The sequence below is a fragment of the Phyllopteryx taeniolatus genome, chromosome 12 (assembly GCF_024500385.1).
Source record: "Phyllopteryx taeniolatus isolate TA_2022b chromosome 12, UOR_Ptae_1.2, whole genome shotgun sequence".
Taxonomy (NCBI): Eukaryota; Metazoa; Chordata; class Actinopteri; order Syngnathiformes; family Syngnathidae; genus Phyllopteryx; species Phyllopteryx taeniolatus.
In genome coordinates, this window is record NC_084513.1 from 20,207,006 (window position 1) to 20,228,877 (window position 21,872).

Below are 21,872 nucleotides of genomic sequence, written 5' to 3' on the forward strand. Positions count from 1 at the left end.
ACTATTATTATATTGCACTGTATTTTCGTTGTAGTTTTCACCGATGTCTAACTGTGTTAGCTGTTTGTATGATTTTGCCCCCCTCATGTAGCTGAAGAGGGTGACCAAAACATTAGAAATCCCTGTCCGATGCAATGCCATTCCACACCACTTCGACCAAAGGAGGAAAAACAGAATTATACAATTGATCTGTTTCAAGGCCAAACTTCAGACCCAGCTCCTATATTAGATTGTGCAGGTCAACCAAATTTTCACGGACGTTTTGAGTCAATTACGTTAAGGTAGGCTAGTGACTCACTGGTTGTAATGTCATCAATAAAATATAACCGCCGTGTCCTTTTCTGGTATGGATCAGCCATGCTCAGTCCTGTTTCTGGAATTACTGACTGAAGCAGATTGGAATTCCCGTCTCTGATTGATTTACCTGCATATGCAGTCGCAGATGATGGATGTGCTCTGTTCGTGTGTGTGCGCGCGTACGCGTTGTTGGAGGGACACTAGGGATGGTCCCCGCTGAACGACCGCGACTGAAATACATATCATCCCCTTTGAGGTGATGCATCCAGTAGATGTAAATGAGGCGCTACCAGAGCTGTCAATCAGAGCGAGGGATTTCCACGCCCGCTTCACGCTGGCATCGACCAACTCGGGAGAGATGGCGGCACGCCGACGGTGGCTTCATCTCCATCTTCTTTCCAATACAAGTCATAGCCATGTCCTAATTTTCCCATACTGTAGGCATCGGTCTCTAATGGCTGCCTGATTAGAGTATGACACGTGCTCAATCTTTTTTGCTCCATTTATTTGATTTTGTCTCCTTGCGTAGAAACTCCATCTGCTTGTCATCCACGCTGCACTTTGGTCCCAACCTCCAAATCATCATTTCATCATTTCAGCTCCTCGTTGGCCGGAAAGTAATCACAGTGGTACCTCTAAAATTCAGGGCAAAATCTGTTCACGGATGCGACGTTTTGAAATGATTTTCTCATAGGAGATAATGGAAATTGAAAGAATCCATTCCAGAGTTAAACTGGCAGGATGATTAAAAAAGAAAAAAAAAAATGCTTTTTCAATTTAGGTAACATTTTCATCTGCAATTGTAGGTTTAATTCCAAATCCCACAATCCTGTGTTCAGGATTTTATTATTTTTTGTATTTTTTATTATTGGCGTAGCCAGATTTTACCGATCAGCCAGGCCATCACAATTTTGTTCTTTGCGGTCTTTGGTAAAAGCCAAATAAAAAGCCAAGGACATTTTTACCATCAACAGTTTCCAACTACATACATGCACATATATATCATATATACAGTATAGGTCCCGAACCTTACGTTTGGGGAAACCCCGCTTGAGATGATTTTTCCCCAAATTTGTGGTCAGATTGCAGGCCGTTCGATTCTAGAGGTTCCACTGCATTCATCCGGCCGGTCGGAATGTGACACACTCTCGTCCTCTGTGCAAACCCAGGCGTTCCAGAGGCTGCGTTTTTCCAACGGGGATGCGGGCACCGCGCTGCGGGAGCTGCTGCGATGGCGGCAGGCGCAGTGTGAGGGGCGGGGCGGCTGGAAACACCGTCCGCCGCCTCAGTCGCCGCCCACGCTGCTCTGGTCCGGCAGGAAGACTTCGCCTTGACCCGTGATTCGAAAACACCCCATCGAGTCGAGCGAAGGACGCACGCCCCCGACCGACCCTGCCGTTTACGAAGCACTTTGCGACTCTAAAGAAAATGCGTGGAAAGCAGACAGCATGAAGATTCCCAGGGACAACATGTACAGTCATATCTATTTTAAGGCGGCGGCATGGCAGGTGTTAAGAGGACAAAGTCCAAGGTTGGGTTTCCGCCAGCTCCATCCTCAAACACGGTGCTGCTGATCACACTCAATGAGCTTTTCAAGTTTACAAGTCAGCCGACGCCTTTCAACGCACCCGAGGTACCGAAAACTTCTCTCTAGGTAGTCTTGCGAGACCACAACGTAAAATCCCAAGGTGCATTGCTCTTCGCCGCCAGCCTTTGAGGCGGAAAACCTCTGGACGAATGCATTCTACTGCACTTAACTTTGTGGTGCAAAGGCGATCTGACAAAAAGCAGCTAAGAATGCAATATGTCATTACTTAAGCTGTCAGTGCCAAAGCGTCACGACTACGACAGTCCTCGAACCGCGCCCCCGACCCTCATCTCAGTCATGATTTCATGTACTGTTTCTTGAAAAGAAGCAGATGACCTCCGTGCTTGTACAGAATCTGCAGCTTGACCCCAACTGACAGACCCGATTCCAGCCACCCCGTCGCCCTTTGGTGTTGGACCCCTTCCCTACTTCCTCATGGCTCCGAGGAGCTGTCCGCTTGTTTCCACAGTAACTGCTGTGTAAAGAGCGACTGGTGTCGAAGCACAGCGATGAACCGGTGCTGACTGAAATGAAAGAATGTCACGGGTTCGATGCAATGACTGAGAGGTTTGTTTTAAGAAATGTGAATACCTTGCTTGTACGAATGTCAATGGCTACAAAATGGTGTATATTCTACTTAATAAATGTTTCATCCCTCCCTTGTCCCGGACCGCCATCTAGTTCCAATAATAGGCACATTTGCATCGCTTATATGGGCGCTTAATTGCACTCTGTTTACCGCGATGGGCTCAAACAATCGCCTGATCTTTGAAGATGGGTCGGAATCATTAGATCTGCAACGTTATCGATAGCGCCGATTGATTTCTCATTCCTCCTGATCACCCTCAATGCGTTTGATTGATTCTGCCTTACCAATCGATTCCAGCTTAATTGTGGGCCTGGCGACGCACTAATCTTCCGTAAGGATTCACCAGAAGAGGCTACAACGTTAGCTGAGCGGCAGCTTGGGCTGACCGGAGGAGTGTTTATTCCCGGAACTTTGCCGTTCGCTGCAAGTTTAATCTTGAGGATGCGCTCCCCCGATGAGGTAGTGACTGCTGGTCAAATACGGAGCGATGCCAAATACTGTATTTACATCCCATGGTGTTTTGAGTTGAGTAATTTAACCCCTTTGAGATGAATTTTGGAGTCCCAAGTCCTGTGCCGTGTTTAACCAATTTTACAAGCTGGGATTTATCCGCCTGTTTTCTGGGCTCCTATATGGGTCGGGTGTCAAAAGCACACGTGTGTGGATGGCGAGTGCCAGACTTTCTGCATAGGCAACGGCAGCTTAATTATGATGGCAGCTATTCTGAGTGTGAAATCGAAGCCCGGCTGCATTTGAAGGCCAATGACATCATAACACTCCCTAATTCAAATCCAACCCACAAACGTGGTCTTCTTTTTGTGTTTTTGCGGTATAAATCACTCGCGCCCAATTCTTCACAGCTTTCTACAAATGTGGTGATTTTATTTGTTTGAACATGTAATGTCAAATGTGCTGGGACGTTTCAAGATTCTGTTCAAATATCGTTATGCTAAAATGTAGCCAAACCGCATCGTAACATAACAGTAAGGGTGAGAAGGTGACGCTACACGGATGTTGCCGCCATTCCTTTCTTGTCGTCGCAGCAAACGGGACAATTCTCTGTCGACGGCAGCGTGTCTCAATCCGAATACCGATGCAGTTTGTGCACCAATTGCAGGGTTCCAAAAAAAAAATGGCACTTTTAAAGGAACAGTCGTTTTGAGAAATAATCACACACAAAAAAAAAATAATAATAATTACCAAACCGGAGTTCTAGGTAGTGTAGTGGTTCACATCCTGTAGTTCTGGGTCTCCGATTGGTGATCAGTCTCAAGTCAGCGCATCCGTCCGTCCATTTTCTACTCCTTATGTTGTTCAGGGAAAGAAATTAAGAGGCAAAATGTGGACAATTCCCCGGATTGGTTGCCAGTCGGTCGCAGGGCAAGCGGAGCAAGGCAACTATACGCACTTCGCCGTGTGTAGCGCTACATTAACTGGTGCCTCCACAAACCGTACGTACTCCTCAGTGGAAGGAAAAGCGGCGCCTAGCGTCGTCACGAGCAACAATTGGGTCAGTTATGGGAGTTACTATGGTTACACAGGCATCATTATTATTATGATTCAGATTAATACGGTGTTTGTATGACCACACGTCAAGCAGATAAAGTCCCAGCTGTTAAAACATGCTAAAAAGATGAGATATACATGACCGACGGCTTCCCATCGCACTGCGAATCACCTCGTCATTCATCTGGCCGCCCACGCACACGCACTCACACGGACGCCCCACACACCATCCTTTTGTTGCCAGTTTAATTTGTTTTTGCGCATCAGGTTGTTGTTGTTTTTTTTACCCCCAATTGTTTCAGCACATAAACAGGGATGTCTCACTGTGTGTCACTGTTTGGATTTTGTATTTTTTTTTATACCGTCATTTTTATTTGTACATAATTTACAGCACATTTTAAGACGCATTCACGTGTTTGTGGAAAGAAAAAAGATTGTATGTGGTATCTCATGTTGATTATGTTTTATAAGTACTGTACTGTACCTGTACAGCAATAAAGCACAACTGTGTCAGTGCTGGCCTGTCCCAATTTCATTGACTCTTTTTTTTTTTCTTCGACTGTAAACTACAAAAAAATTACTTTTGTTTTATTTATTCTCAGACTCCAATAGTAATTAACCGGAACTAAATGTGCCGAATAATCATCTCATGGCCAATTTGAAATTTGTGTTAGTCAGTCACGGGCCACCGTCCAGATCAATACAAGAGCGCACTGTAAATGCAGCCTTTAAAAGGAGAATGCACATATTTCATAGGTTATATAAGAATTTTATTACTGTGGATATAGAGTTCTACAACTGCACTGCATCATAGCGACAGCTGTTTCTCCTTTTGATTAGCTACACGAGATGGGCAAAATACACACAAATCCCCATTTTCAGGTTAGGGTTTCAAGACGGGGTTAGGATTTTAAAGTCAGGTTTCAAGCCAAAATTGGGATTTTTAATGAAGGGCCTGAGCTATGGTTTCAATTTAGGGGTTCAAGTATGGGTTAGGATTTCACGTTAGCATTTTGAGAACGAGTGATGGTTTTGAAGCCAGTGCTACGGTTTCAAGTAGTTGGGATTTCGAGCCACGGTCAGGATTCTTTCAAATTCGGGTATCAAGACTAGGGTTACGGTTTAAAGCCAGGGTTACGGTTTAAAGTCTGGGTGAGGATTTCAAAGTAGAGTTTCCAGTCAGGGTTGGTGTTTCAAAGGGTTTCAAGGCAGGGTTCAGGTTTGAAGCTAAGGATGATGGTTAGGATATTAAGTTAGTGTTCCAAGAAACTGGCGTTTGAAGCCTTGATTATGGTTTTAAACAAGGCAAAGTGCTGGCAAGTAGGATTTGAAGCCAGGGTTAGTGTTTCAAATTCTATTTCAAGAGAAGGTTCACATTTCAAAATCGTTTCAAGCCAGGATTAGGGTTTCAAGTTAAGGTTTTAAGGCAAGGTTCAAATTGTAAAGGCAGATAGTTCTGTCATTGAATTACGTACGTATTCCCGAATGTTGTGTCCTCTGTATTGATTCGGTCCTTGCTGGCTGCTTTCAAAACCACCAGAGACAAATATCATTCACACTTGTGTTGGTTTTGTGTCTATAGGTTGTCTCGTGGTGTGCCGAGAAGCGCAGGTGTGTGCTCGCTCAGATATTCGCCAGGCCGCGGAACACGGCGAGGGGTCCACATCGATTTCTTGGGGGGGGGGGGGGGGTGTTTATGTTGACTCTTAAACAGCCAGGCGAGCGGCACGCTGCGATCTGATCGATCGGCGAAGAAAGGCCTCTCGATGGTCTTGCTCAACCTTCACCGGGCCCCGACGGTTCTCCATCGGAAGCATTTACAAACGCATTTATGACACCGCTCACCACCCCCCCCCCCCCTATTTTGCCGCTATTCGACGATCCCCCACTGTTATTCCTCTTTCACCCCGCCTCATTTCTCACCGCAGCCCCACGCCGTAAAATCAATAGCGTCATCTAAACACTGTCTCAATTTTCAATTAACGACTGTAAGGTCCCTCTCTCCAGACGCATCCATCGCACGGGATCAGACTTTGACACTTGCGATTAGACGCGAGCCAATGCGAGATGGGACTCGACTGAGCACGACACTGGAGAGACAAACATCTGGAACATAAAGCGCTACTAAAACAATAGGTCAGAATTAACGGGCTGGGTTTGGGTATAATATCTAATATAAACATTCCACTGTAGCTGTACTATGAGCGGGAGTGACGCAGTTTGTGCACTGTCAGCGTTGCATATGGCCTCCATCAGCGTGGCGGCGAGCTCGAAGGCCCTCCGCCTTGATGGCAGGCCAGCGGTCCCGCGTTGGTGCGCCTCCAAACATGAAACGACAAATGAAAAATGACTGGCAGCAGATTAGTAACAGAAGATGAATTCTGTCTGCTCCACCCCGGTCGCATCCAGATGACCGCTTACCCCCCCCCCCCCCCCCACTTTCGGTTCTTTTCGCCACTTAGCCAGCAGTCAGCAAATCCACGCTTGCTTTGATGGTGAAGCTAATTAGCATGGCAATTAACGAGGGCATATACTGCTGACGAGGTCGCGTGAGCTGACTTTTCTACTAACGTGCTCAATGGCACTCGAGCGAACGCTAATGAGGTGTAACTGTGTCTTCAATGTGCTGTATGATACTGACGACATAATTGTATTATGATGATAAGGAAAAATAGAACGTGCCTCATGCATTTTTTTTCCACGTATGCGTGCGGACAAATAGCAATATTGCATGCACGCAGGCACGACGAACCCCCTTAAACGATGTGATTAAGGTGTAATTTTACTGTCTTTTTGTACCCTTTTAGCACCTTATTTTGTAGCTAAAAAAACCAAGTCACTTTTTTATTATTTTATTACCTTACTTGATGTACCTGAAAAAATAGTACACTGCACTTATTTTTAGTACCGTGCCTTTTGTACCTAGAAGAAGTCAGTTTTCTTCCTACAAATTCAAAACAGGTGTGTGTGCATAAAAGGCAATTTTCTACTCATTTTACTGTCTTACTTTTGCACCTCATTTTAGTACCTTATTCCCTTAACTGAAAAAAAGTCACTTTTTCAATTATTTTAGTACCTCACTTTTTGTAGCTGCAAAAGTTACTTTCCACCTTTTTTTTTTTTTTGTACCTGAAAAAAATCCGTTTTTGTAGCACATTGTATGCATTTTTTTTTCTTCAGTCCCCACGTTCGCATTGAGACAAATGGCAACATGGCAGGCAGGTCGGACCCCCTCAAACTATGTTAGAAATTGTGTCGATATTCTCTGTATGGTTACCGTGGCAACGTGAGGCCTCATCAGGGTCAGAGGCAACCACAATGCCGCTTCTCTCCCTTGGGCCATCTTTCTTCGGACCGCTCTTTGGTACAGTATATGTCATGTTTACACGAACAAGCCGTGCCACTCCCACAGGACGACATATTATATGGCCAGGCTGCGCTATACAAGCAGGCTAGGAGAAAAATTACAGCTATGTAGTTTGTACACGCTCCCATCGATTGCAAAGAGTGAGATGGGTAGAAGGATGGAGGTCATCAATGCAGAAAAACCTATTGGAAAGATGACGGAAACACCAGATTTTTCTTGTGGGTGTTGCCCTTGTGTTGACATTGGTTTGTCTCAACTTGGTTTTTTTTTGTCTGCTGCCCGCAAGCGTGCCGCCCTGTGTGGTCACACACGTTGCACTTGCCAATTTGTGCCACTAGGTCCACCTCAGATCTTGTCCCAGTTGCTCAGTACAAAATCCATGCAGCAACAGCCTCAGATTCGGTCATCGCCATCCAGAGAGGAGAAGCGGCGGTAAACTGGCCTGCGTGTAGTTTAACTAAATACCTGAGTGTAAAATAAGTCTTAAGTCGTGATTGAAATATTTCTACTGAAGTAGCAGCACTAAAATCCGCGTGTACCTGCGCTAGAAAAGGGACATATGGAAACACGTACAACAGTGTTGTACTAATTTAATACCCTAGTCAGAACACAATCCGTTTTCTACAAATTGTACTGCGTATTTGTGTACCTGAAAGTAAGTCAGTTTGTCACAAATTTTGAGTGCTTCACCTTGTGTCCCTTAAAAAGCCAGTTTTTACACATATCTTTAGTAGAAGTCTTAATTTTTGTGCTTAAACTTAGTACCTTAATTTCATACCGAAACAAGAATTCTGTTTTCTTTAGTGTCTTACTTTTGTACCTGAAAATATGACATTGATCTGCCAATTTAATACATGACTCAAAAGTCTAATTTTCTACTGATTTGGGGGTTTGGGGACCTCATTTTTCTATTTAAAAAAAAAAAAAGTAATTTTCCTCCTGGTTTATTATTAGGCCACACCCCTTAAAGGCACACATCAACACAGGGTGAACTACAGTTTGTGTGTATGTCTGTCTGTTTGGCCTAATCACACTTTATAAAACCAGTTTATTAATTTACATTTGATTTTATTTTCTATTTTCTATTTATATTTTACAACACATTTTTAAGTTTCAGGGCTTGAACTTATGGCATTTAGTCTTTGTAAAATGGTTTCCTACTAATTTTACTTTTTGTACCCATAAAGTTTTTTGGTTTTTTTTAAACTAATTATAGCCAGGTTTTCCTCTAATGATAGTACCTTTTTTTGTACAAAAACAAAATGCTTGGGAGAGGCTGCACCACTTGAATTAAACATCAACAAAAAAAAAACCGCTTGGATCATTTGTACGCTGTCGTCTTCTAATGAGGACCACACCCAACCGTGGTCTCTTTCATTCCTCCACGGTTGAGTTTTCCCCCCTCCATCTTGTCTTAATGTGCATTTCCCCCCCCCATCTTTTAATCAAGCATTGGTTAACCATCTCATCAGCCGGCCGCTGACTAATTACATTCTCATAATGGCCTGTTTGCGAGGTATACACAATGTCATTTGCAGCTCTGCACTGGTGAACGCTGCTACTAGACTGAACTCTTTGCTGCTTTCTGACCTTTAAATGCCTCTGAAGCTGGAGGAGTACATGTGTGCATTGGAATTTCATTGGGGATGATAATCCAGTAGAACGTCCACGATGAAGGATAGCAGGGATCGAAGGGAGAACTGTACTAGTAAAACACACACAAATTAATTTCCCCAGCATCCATATACTGTACTAAATATCTCCTAACACACATTCTAGATATGGTTTCTCTTGCCATAACAAACTCCACAAAGATGGCCGATAGGGTTAAAACTTTTGGGTTCAGGCAAAAATAGTTAAACTCACAGTTCAGTTCGGCAAGAAAAGTCCATTTTGCTGGTTTTTGCTTTTTGGGGGGCTTTTTCACAACACTTGTCCCAAAAGAACGAGAAGTCTCAACAAGGGGTGCTAACAGAAGAGGAAGAAGAACATAAAGTGCTTAACAAATAAAGGTTTACGTCATGGCGTGGTTTCTTGTGGACTCATTCTCTTTCATTGAAATCTCAATGAATTTTGAAAAGGAATGAAAATCCAAAATGTTCACGTTCAAACAAATTCATCCAAATATGTTTTTTTTTATATTTAGGAATGCAAATCACTGTAATTTGACATCTGAATCAAGAAATAATAATACACGGGGCCCTCGATTACCGACATACGGCATTTCGAGGTTACGAACAGCGCGCAATGCACTGGTTTGTCGTCACGAGGAACAAAAAATAACGCTCAGTTAACGTCCTACTTTCCGTTTTTCTACACGCGTTTTAACTGTCATTATGACTTCACTTTGCGTTTGTATGGGTTAGTATCCCATTGCGGTTTGCATACGAATTCGGGTTAGGAACGGAATTGCGTCATAAACTGAGGACCACCTGTAAATATTTATCTTTTTTTTTTTTGTAATTTATGGATAGCAATATTATGCCACCACGTGCGTCATCACTTGTTGTCAAAGTTAACTTTGTTTTGCTCGTGTAGGCCTGTCGATTATTTCTCTTTCTGTTAGATTCTATGGAAATGCCTAGTTAAAAATCAAATTGTGTTCAATTATACGTAAAAATCTTGCTAAATACTTGTGAAAGTAGGTTTGGGAGCTTTCTGGCGATCGCTGGGGATACTCGATATAAATAGTAGCTAATAAAAACAGGTTGAATTGGTTATTCGGCAGGAGAATGGCAATGTCATTATGTTACAAACTCAAATAGTCGCATTAGATAGTGATGTTACCGGATGTACTGTTCGTGTACCAAAAGTAGATAAGCTTCCAATAATAACGTTTCCATGACGACAGCTCCCTCCAGCTCCGAAATGTATTTTTAAAAGCAGAATTACATTGTGTCTGTACGTAATGAAAGCCATCAGGTGACCTTGCGGTTAGCGCGTCTGCTTCACGGTCGAGAGGCGCCGACCTTCCTGTTTGGAGTTTACATGCCCCCCCGTGCTTACGTGGCTTTTATAGGTTCACTGAAGACTCTGCCCACAGGTGTGAATGTGAACCAGTCTCGGGCGTGTCCTATTTCTCGGCCAAAAGTCAGCCGGGAGAGGCTCCAGCTCCCCCGCGATGCTAATGACGACAAGCGCTATAGAAAATGGATGGACGTACCTAATAAAATGTCCTGCATACAGAATAATAGACAAAGGGCATGGCGATGACCTCAAATACTCCGATGACCCCTCCCTCCATCGCCTTAGTGGGACAACATCGGGGCCATGTGCCTTCGAGCGCGGCGTCTACAGCTCCCCTGGACGTGCGCCCGTATTCCTTAAAGCGTTCCGACGTTCGCTGTATTTGCATGCAAACGCATCTGGGCCCTATTTGTGCAAGCTTGCTCGCTTGTCTTCCACTCACACATCTGATGGGTGGATTTATACAGAGACACGCAATAAATATGACTTTACCTTTATTCTCATATGACAAATGATCAGAGATTTAAAGGGCGGGCAGGCCACTGAGAGTATGGGGCTTTCCATTGCGTAAATGGGCCTCGTTGAGCAATAACAATTCAAAGAGAGATGAAAACATTCAATCTGTGCAAACCTACCCACAGCCTCTTCACTGCAAAAGGCTGCAGGTTGGATTCATTCTTGGTCGAACTCAAATCAGTCTGTCCCAGTCGCTGGCACTGACGTTGCCGCGCATCGGGTTATGTGAACGTGTGAACCCGCAACAGCTGTTTGAATGCGCATGCGATGAACACAGTGATGTCTGTCCCTCCTCAACCAGTTCTGTCTGAAGGGCATAGATGGAAAAAGGCTACCATTATACTGTGAAGCCAGAATTGGGCGGGAGGCAGTGTGCGAGGGGCTACATACGATTACTTTGGTTTTTAAGGTGACAATTGCCAGTGAATTGTGGAGGCGGGGGGTCAGTTCTCACTGGGTCGTCAGGTTGGTTGATCGCATCTCTTATATTTTTAATTGAGTGTACATGCTAAAAAAAAATATATATATATATATATATTCATCATCAAACCGGTAGGATTTTGTCTTTGGCAATACTCCATCATGAATAAATCATGCTAGCAATGTAGCACCCTTAGCGTCTTTGGGCAGCGACGCGAAGATGTGACATTACATTCAAGTCTTGCTATCAGTTTGAAAAGTGCATACTCTACCTTTAACATGCACTCTTTGGATGTGTGTGTCTCCCATGTGTAGTAACACAACGGTTTGTTTTGCACAAATAGCTGACATGACGCCGGCAGGTCAGGCCGCTCCGCCAGGACACGGTGCTGAGATGCACGCCGGGCTCCAAGCAAGGAGTGTGGGGGAGATCGGTTTGGTCAGATGCTCCCAAAATTGGGAACAGAACGTTTTGTAGCCGAGGGCTGGTTAAATTATCCCGGCACCGAGTGTTCCCCTCAGCCGTCAAACACGACGGAAACGCCCCCCTTCCTCGCGGTTAAGCTCCCGTATGCCATGTGCGTACACAGAGATTACATTTGGAGACGAAGTGTTCTTTCCCAAGAGCAAATAGCATTCCTCCATTGTTGAGGGGACGCTTTCTCACTGATAAAACCGAGAGGTTTTTTTGGGGGGGGGGTCATTTTCAATCACAGAAAGTTGAACTCAAATATATATTTTTTCTCACAAAAACACTCATATTTAGCAAATAGAGGTCATGTGCTTTCTGGATCTAGAGGACGCGATAACGCACGGCCTTATCCGTGACCGTGGCAACACACCGGATCCACTCAGTTGTGTGTCGGGACAGTGCAGTGAATAAACTTCAACGTCTGCAGTGAAATCACTACGCTTTGATCATTTGTGCTTTGTTGACCTTTTATTGTTTCGATAACACTGACCTCAACTTCTAAAGCGTACGTAATGTAAACTTGTTAGCTTTAACTGTCAAATCCCAAACAATGTCGTGTTCTGCGTCGCTCCCTCGAACAACGACGCAAAGCTCGAGCTCGCCATTGGAAAAACGTGGCTTTATTCCAGCAGCGGTAGTCGTGGATAACCCGTGAGAACTGCGTTACAAGAAATACGAAAGAAAGTAAAACAAATAGAATGTATGCCGTGCAATGTCGTCGTCTCTGTAGCTATACAAATAGCAGCTAACTCGAATTTGTCCTACCACATTAATACGACGGTAACAAACATACCTCGTAGACGGCTTGTAATCAGAGGGGCTAAGACGAATCCTGCTGTTTCCGGTTGCTTTTTATTAACAAACTTGTAACTTTTAGACAACTGCTTAACACCAGCGTTTCCTCTCTCCGCTTGTCAAGTGCGTTCTTTAACTAATCCCGTGCAGAACACTATAGCGGCTAATATTGATTCCGCCCACTAAGACTATTGCATTAGCGAGTAGGCACCAAAAATATTCAAGCGTAACTAAAAATCAACTGATACTGTGAGCCAGTGACAAATAAAATCTGAAATGACCGAAATAAACACACACACTAAAAGGAGTTAACTCTGTCAGGGTGCCTTTAGCTCTGGACGCTGGCGTTATATTCCACAGTCTCCACTTTGCTGATTATCTGGCGGCCCTCTCAGATCAAATTTGCCTCCCTTCTATTTGTTGTTGTTTTTTGTGTTCGCAAGTTTTTTTGGCAGTTTCCTGCAACTGCCAAAGCAAAAGCGGAAAAGGGGAATTATCCTCCACACCAATTTACATTTTTGAACCGACGTCGAATGCCAAGAATTAGTATTATTTGTAAAGTAGGCCTATTAAGACCACGATGGTTTGCAGTGTGTCGTTTTATCATTACGGCCAAATCCAGACCAATAATCCGGTGTGAGGAAAGAGTGTGACACTCGCACCATTTGGACCACACCAACCTGCGTCGCGGCGGCCCCTCGCCTCCGCCCCCACCAGGCCGCCGTCTGCCATTCCTCACAGACGGAAAGGTCAGCCAGAGAGCGCCATAAAGAGGAGTTAAGGGTGGTCATTGAGTTCCTCTAAAGTTCAATCACATTCAACAGCGACTCCTCCTCCTCTCGTCCTTTTGTCTCGCAAAAACCGCCGCCGCAATGAGGGGTTAGTATTCGTGCTGTGTTCGAGAGGGAAACGCAGCTGATTTCAGATCGTGTTTAATAAGCATGTGTGTGTGTTTTTTTAGGAGGGGGGTTGTCCAATGACCCTGAGGCTGTATAACCCCTGGGTCAAAACAACAGGAAGGAAGTCACATGATGGACTGAAAGTAGCTTTGTTTGGGAGGAGGTGGGGGAGGATGGAGGAAAAACACAGAGAGAAAAATAATGAGTGGGGGTGCCAAGATGTCCCCCCCGACCCCCCATCTTGTTTTTCACCCACACAGGTGCATGACAAAGAACCAACCAAGAGACGTTTCAAAATAAAGGTGTTTATCCATGATTTGAGGTTACAAGTGTAACATCACTGAACCCGGGTAGCGCTCCGCTTGACACCAATGACCATGGACGTGTGTGTGTCACAGCTGCGATTAGTGAAGGGAAGTGGTGTTCAATAACATGAAGGATTAAGAACCGGTAATAACATTTTGTCAAATTTTTATCCCTGATGTACATTTATAGAAAGCAAGCATTCACACGCTCATTCACACCCGTGGGCAATTTTGAGTCTTCGACGAACCGAACACGCGTGTTTTGGGAATGTGGGTGGAAGCCCAAATGCCCCGAGAAAAGCCTCACAACGAGGGTTAGGGGGGGGAAAAATTGGAATAACTCGGCTAAGTCGACTTCGAAAATAGGTCGACGCAAAATTTCTGTTTCGAAGATCCGCCGGGACAAAAAAAATGTTTGCGCCGCCAGAACCAATGTTTCACACGGACATTTATTGCCGACGCGGTGTTGGGCTGCTGAGAAACTTTGCCAAAAACAACAGAGGAGCATCTGTAAGTGATTTTTTCAGTATAAGACAGTGTTAGATGTGTAATTTACATATAACATGATTTATTAGTGAGTTGAATGGTAGTTCGTGTTTTTTTTTTTTTTTTATTATTCTCAATTTTTTTACCTAAAATAGTAATTGCTAGCCCTAATGCTAATCGCGATTGCTAACTGTTTAGCATTTAGCTGTCTCAAATTCTGTTCACCAAATTTATACCATACACTCAGTATCAACATTTGCAGTTTAAGGCTCATCCCTCATAAATGAGAATAAAATGCATGTCAATAGTAGTTAAAAATAATAATAAAAATGGATGGATGGATAATAATAGTGTGTGTGTTGGGGGGGGGGGGGCAATTATTATTAGATTATTCGACTAATAATCAATAGGAGTATTGATTCTGAAAGATTTAAGAGTGACAGCCCGACTCGCAACCACAATGAGAACATCCAAATTCCACCCAGGAAGGCCGAAAGAGTGATTTGAACCTGGAACGTCAGAACTGCCCCTCCTGGAAGCCGTCACCTTATCGTGGTGGAGGGGTTTGTGTGTCCCAATGATCCTAGGAGCTAAGTTGTCTGGGGCTTCGTGCCCCTGGTAGGGTCACCCTTGGCAAACAGGTCCTAGGTGAGGAACCAGACAAAGCACGGCTCCAAAAACCCCTATGAAGAAAGAAACAAATGGATCTAGGTTTCCCTTGCCGGACGCGGGTCACTGGGGCCCCCCTCTGGAGCCAGGCCTGTAGGTGGGGCTGGAAGGCGAGCGCCGGGTGGCCGGGCCTGCACCCATGGGGCCCGGCCAGGCACAGCCCGAAAGGGTAACGTGGGTCCCCCTTCCCCTGGGCTCACCACCTGTGGGAGGGGCCGTAGGGGTCAGGTGCAGTGCGAGCTGGGCGGTGGCCGAAGGCAGGGACCATGGCGATCCAATCCCCGGCTATAGAAGCTGGCTCTAGGGACCTGGAATGTCACCTCTCTGGCAGGTAAGGAGCCTGAGCTGGTGTGTGAGGTCGAGAAGTTCCGACTCGATATAGTCGGACCCGTCTCCACACACAGCTTGGGCTCTGGTACCAGTCCTCTCGAGAGGGGTTGGACTCTCGTCCGCTCTGGAGTTGCCCACGGTGAGAAGCGCCGAGCAGGTGTGGGTATACTTATTTCCCCCCGGCTCGGCGCCTGTACGTTGGGGTTCACCCCGGTGGACGAGAGGGTGGCCTCCCTCCGCCTTCGGGTGAGGGGGGACGGGTCCTGACTGTTGTTTGTGCCTATGGACCAAACAGCAGTTCAGAGTACCCACCCTTTTTGGAGTCCTTGGAGGGGGTGCTGGGGGACTTCAATGCTCAGACAATGAGACCTGGAAGGGCGTGATTGGGAGGAACGGCCCCCCCCCCGATCAGAACCCGAGTGGTGTTCTGTTATTGGACTTCTGTGCTCATCACAGATTGTCCATAACGAACACCATGTCAAGCATAAGGGTGTCCACATGTGCACTTGGCACCAGGACACCCAAGGTCGCAGGTCGATGATCGACTTTGTGGTCGCGTCATCGGACTAGCCACGTGTCTTGGACACTCGGGTGAAGAGAGGGGCGGAGCTGTCAACTGGTCACCACCAGGTGGTGAGTTGGCTCCGATGGTGGGGGAAGATGCCAGTCCGACGTGGCAGGCCCAAATGTATTGTGAGGGTCTGCTGGGAACGTCTGCCAGAATCCCCTGTCAGAAGGAGTTTCAACTCCCACCTCTGACAGAACTTTGCTCATATTCCAGGGGAGGCAAGGGACATCGAGTTTGAGTGGACCATGTTCCGCGCCTCCATTGCTGAGGCGGCCGACCGGAGCTCTGGCCGTAAACTGGTCGGTGCCTGTTGTTGCGGCAATCCCTGAACCCTTTTTAAGAAGGGGGACCGGAGGGTGTGTTCCAACTACTGGGAGATCACACTCCTCAGCATCCCTGGTAAGGTCTATTCAGGGGTGCTGGAGAGGAGGTTCCGTCTGGAAATCGAATCTCAGATTCAGCAGGAGCAGTGTGGTTTTCGTCCTGGCCGTGGAACAGTGGACCAGCTCTACAACCTCGGCAGGATCCTCGAGGGTGCATGGGAGTTCGCCCAACCAGTCTACATGTGTTTTGTGGACTTGGAGAAGGCGTTCGACCGTCTCCCTCGTGGAGTCCTGTGGGGGATGCTTCGGGAGTATGGGGTACCAAACCCCCTGATACGGGCTGTTCGATCCCTGTATGATAGGAGTCAGAGTTTGGTCCTCATATCCGGCAGTAAGTCGGACTCGTTTCCGGTGAGGGTTGGACTTCGCCAAGGCTGCCCTTTGTCACCAATTGTGTTCATAACTTTTATGGACAGAATTTCAAGGCGCAGCCGAGGTGTAGAGGGGGTCCGGGTTTGGTGGCCTCAGAATTGCATCTCTGCTTTTTGCAGATGATGTGGTTCTGTTGGGTTCAAGCTGTGATCCGCAACTCTCACTGGAGCGATTCGCAGCCGAGTGTGAAGCGGCCGGGATGAGAATCAGCTCCTCCAAATCTGAGACCGTGGTCCTCGGTCAGAAAAGGGTGGCGTGTTCACGAGTGAGGGAAGAATGGAACGGGAGATCAACAGGCGGATCGGTGCGGCGTCTGCAGTGATGCGGACTTTGTATCGGTCCGTTGTGGTAAAGAAGGAGCTAAGCCGAAAGGCGAAGCTCTCGATTTACGGGTCGATCTACGTTCCTACCCTCACCTATGGTCACGAGCAGTGGGTCGTGACCGAAAGAACAAGATCCCGGATACAAGCGGCCGAAATGAGTTTCCTCCGCAGGGTGTCCGGGCTCTTCCTTAGAGATAGGCTGAGAAGCTATCAGTGGTTCAGTGGTCATCATCATATTTTTCTTGTGGCATCCCAGCAAAAAAATCAAGGAAAAAAATGGGCGGTGGCCCATTTTTTTTTTTTTTTTTGCTGCCATCAGTCTCCTCAGTCCTCAGTTGTTTCTTAGCATGTCTCTTTCAGAATGATGCTTTCATTGCGGCGTGGATTTTGTAGTTTCCTGTGAGTACTGAGCTGACGTCTCATGAGATGTGCTGAGTCTGGATTCGCGTGCCACTTTAGAGGCATATTTTCTGCCATATTTGGGTTTTATTCCAAATTGCATGATCTCAGAGGCATTCGACCTCGGAGATTTCACTGCGCATATTCATTATTTACTCATTGTGCAATTTGAAGACATGAACCACGGTGTTGACTCGTGAACATTCGCTTTTAGCTGTTTATAGCTAAAATGTTCTTTCTTAGTATTTATGATGACAGGTCAACATTTGTTCATTGGGATGCTAATGAAGGAGTTGGTTAGCCGGTGTGACTCATGCGTGTGTTTTGTGGGATGCGATGATGCAGAGGTAAACACCTGCAAGCGGGTCTGAGTCACTGTAGATACAAGGCAGTCTTCAGTTCATATGCATTGACGTTATGACTTTTTTTTTCTCTCTCATTACTGGAAGAAACAAGTACAATTGAAAGCATGAAATGATTTACCCTGAGGTTGTGTTTTGTTTTTCTTTGGCTTATCAGCAATATTTGTTTTCCACCAGAAGCACCATTGTCTTCTCATAGCTGATTTGATCTCAATACAGAAAGTATCAATGGTGTTTCTTTCGTCTTTGGCTTTTTGTGGCAATGTTAAAAGACATTTTCAAAAAAATGTGTCGCGCGCAATGTCATGTGTTACCATACCAGCAGGAGCGTAGCGAATCATTTGAGGGTCCTAGACAAACCCAGTCACGGGGCCCACCCCATTCACATGTTACTATAAATGCCTTTCCTAAAAAAAAAAAAATAAAAAAAAAAAAGTTGACAAAAGGTATGTAATTGAGGCCACTTTGTCCACTTTTGAAATCTGTTACAAATATCTGACAGGTTTAGTGTATGTTTCCCCTGTCCAGTGAATGATATTTATCACTAAAGATTTTGAATATCAATGTTCATCATCAACTAAAAAGAGTGAATTTGAGAAAATTCCTGAGCTAGATAAAGTCCTTAAAATCCTTCTTTAGGAGGATAATCTAACAAGTGGATTCACTCAACAATTTTACTGTAATTGATGAGAAAAGTAATCAACATTTAATATACAGTAGGAAGAAAAGTTATGTGAACCCATTGGAATTTCTTAAATTTCTGCATAAATTGGTCATAAAATGTAGTATAATCTTCATCTAAATCACGAATGAACCAATATCACACAAAGAATTGTTTTCATATTTTTATTGAAAATCACATGCAACAGAGAGGGAGGAAAAAGTAAGTCGGCTTCGGATTCTCCAAGAGCTAGTCAGAGTCAGGTGTGAGCCAACCTGGAGTGCAATCAATGAGACAAGAGTGCAGGATACGAACCCACGACCTCTGCACTGTGAGGCTGATGTGTTAAACAGTGGGCCCCCCGTGCCACACGTAATAGGAATAACTAGCTATAATATCATTATATTAACGGTGAATTTTTCCCGATTTTGTTGCGCCACCTGGAGGCTACGGCGCGATTAGCATTTGCCTATCCCGCCTGGCTGTTATGAATGACAACATGTGAGACGCACGCAGCGCGCACCGCATAAAACCTCGATTCAGCAAGTATCGCAGGACTTCCTGTTTTACTTTTTCTTTGGCTTTTCGCGATACTCATGCCAAAGAAGGACTGGCGGAAATATTTATTTATATTATAAGGCCATGAAACATATTTCTGTTTTAGTTTGTCACAACAGTAACTTTAAAGCGAGTTGGAGCAGCTTTGTTTTGGTGTCAATACAGCATTGCCTTGACGTCCTGCATGGGCGTGTGTGCGTGCGTTATCGCTCTGTCCACACTGATAGTGATCAGAGGAAGTCTTTATGACTTCCGTTATGGCTGAATAATCATTGTGCACGGGCTCATGCGCACTCCCGTCACACTCCCGGGCTGGCACGCCCCGTGTCAAATACAGAAAGGAGATTATTAGCTTCCTGAGGAGCTGATGTGTGTGTGTGCGTGCGTGTGTGTGTGTGTGTGTGTGTGTGTGTGTGTGTCGTCGGGGGAAAGCGGATAGCAGGACAGAATGAGGTCAGCGGGTGCTAGCTATGGATCGGCCCCGTCGGAAGCGCCGAGTATCACTTACTGCTCTTTCTTGACAAATGTAGTAATGGAGAGTTTGGGGGAAGCATTAAAAGAGAAAAATGATGACGCGCGACAAATGTCAACACACGGGACTTTCTGCACACATATCAGTCACAGTCGAGGCAGGTGAGCGATCTGCCTTGGAGCGAGAGGGCGGAGTCAACGTGAGATTGTCCCAGACAGGATGTTTGGGTCGAGAGGGTGTCTGAGCCAGGATCCGCCGCGGCCAAAACACGCCATTAAATGTGATTATGACCTTCACCCTGTCTGCACTCTCAGTCGCATACAATACATACACACACACACACACACACACACACACATGTTATACTCATTGGCCCTCAAGGGCAAATTCAACTCACACTCTGAAGTATACTTTGTGCTGCGCAGCACACACAGAAACAGATCACACACATGCAACGCCAAAGAAGTACGCAAAGAGCTGAGCTGGGCTGGTGGGGACGATGACTTGCACGAGGGCACCTCAACAATGGTCAGCAAGCACACTAGCATCTCTCCAATAGCTTTCTTTTACATTTGTGTCCGTTGTGCAACTTGAACCTGTGTCCTCTGACTCAAAAGTTCAAGGACTTGATTTGGTTTTTAAAACGGACGGATGGGCCTGGTCACATTCTTTAAATGTGACAAAGTTGTGAATGTCAAATAGTCCATCCATCCATTTTGCATGCCGCTTATCCTCGCAAGGGTCGCGGGCGGGCAGGAGCCTATCCCAGCTGACTCCGGGCGAGTGGCGAGGTACAACCCTGAACTGGTTGCCAGCCAATCACAGGGCACATATAAACAAACAACCATTCGCACTCACGTTCACGCCTCCGGGCAATTTAGAGTTTTCAATTAACCTACCATGCATGATTTTGGGATGTGGGAGGAAACCGGAGTAAAACCCACGCAGGCGCGGGCAGAACATGGAAACTCCATACAGGCTGAATCTGGGTCCTCAGAATTGTGAGGCAGATGTGCTAACCAGTCGCCCACCGTGCCGCCTGTTAAATAGTTTATTTTAATACTAAAATAATAATTCATTCTGATTGTTTAATTCTGTTATTATAATTCATTTAAATATATATATTTTTAAAAATATATGTATAAAATGTTATCATTTACAATTAGTCCGTTATCCAATTATTTTATTAGAATAGAAGTTTTTTTTGTTTTGTTTTAATAAGGTTTAACTTTTTGGGTACATGTATTCACTATGACGATTGCAAAATATGACAGAATTTTTAAACAATAATAAAAAAAAAAAGTAAATTAATTAAAAAATATATATAATTAATGCTTGGTAGGCCGGATGAAAGAATGGACCATATGTTGCCTGCCGTTCTGCTTTAGGCCCATCTTACTTGAAGTTAGTGGTCGACAACGATCATTAGGTTACCATATTTGGCTAGTCAAAATATTAGAAACATCTGTCAGTATCAGGCAGTGTACGTTTACACCTCAGCAAACCACAATTTAAAATAAAATAAAAAAAGAAGAAAAGAAGAAAAAAACACTTGTTGAGGCAAATCGCTCTTTTACATCGTAGGTCAAACATGAGCATTATTATCTTTGTAAAGGATGTTTATTCTTTATATGAATATATATCGTGCGGGCGTGATTTGGCCTGGACAAAGTAGCCCATCGAGAGAAATGAGGAAAAAAAAAAAGGTTGACAGGAAGACAACAGCAGCAGACAGTGTGCAGTATTGATAGCAATAAGCATTGATCAGCACTTCATTTTGTTCTCATCGCCACGCATTTCCACTCAGAGGTGGGCGGCGGCCGAGTGACGAATCACTGTTGACAGAGAGCGACGAGCTCGTCACGTCTTCATTAACCACAGAGAAGAACGGCAAATAAACAAGCGCCCAAACATGCCTCTTTCTCTCCACCGATCCTCCCCTTCCCCTCCTTTACGCACACAAACATATTTGCCCCATCCTGCCCTCAGCACAGCGTTGACGTGCTTGGCCTTTTATTATGTTCCGGACACTGTTTTTCCTGAGGCTGGAATGTGGACAGGAATGTGTTGTTGCTCTGCTAGCGCTCAGAGGGAGAAACACCTATCATGCTATCATGCTGCACGGAAAGACAAAAAGACAAACAGAGCGACTCCGAGAGCGTTAAGGAGGGGGTGTCCGTCGGTTGCGTAAGAAGAGTCCATTACTGCGGATTCTCCTTCGAGTGGTTGCTGTTTTTCACCAGCACTTTGTCTCTGCTTTTCATTACATCTGTTAGCATGCTTTGTGCTACGGCCAGGTCTTGCGTAACAGGCCGCTTGCCGTCGGCTTGCCCCGTACGAACCTCAGCCCGACGAGGTCACACACCTTAACGCGCTTCGGCAAGCCGGCTCTGATCAACAAGTGATTTGTTTTTCTTTGTTTGTTTGTTGGTTTTGTTTATCGTCTGCCACCAGATAGGTATTACAAATACTTCACATTTCAGACATGTTTGGACTCAAAAGGAACACCTCAAGTTCAACAGTGCACCTGCACCGGATCACGGGATCACATCAAAATCCTGCGCCGTT

At 45.2% G+C, this 21,872-nt stretch overlaps 1 protein-coding gene across 1 annotated transcript in view; it reads left to right on the plus strand.

Moving 5' to 3' along the window:
- The window catches only part of myo16 (myosin XVI), a 79,049-nt gene extending 74,534 nt beyond the window's left edge, over positions 1 to 4,515 (plus strand). The window contains 1 exon segment of the mRNA XM_061791736.1: positions 1,467 to 4,515. Within this exon segment, the coding sequence (XP_061647720.1) occupies positions 1,467 to 1,631 (165 nt within the window). The 3' untranslated portion in view covers positions 1,632 to 4,515.
- Positions 4,516 to 21,872: the final 17,357 nt, after the last annotated feature.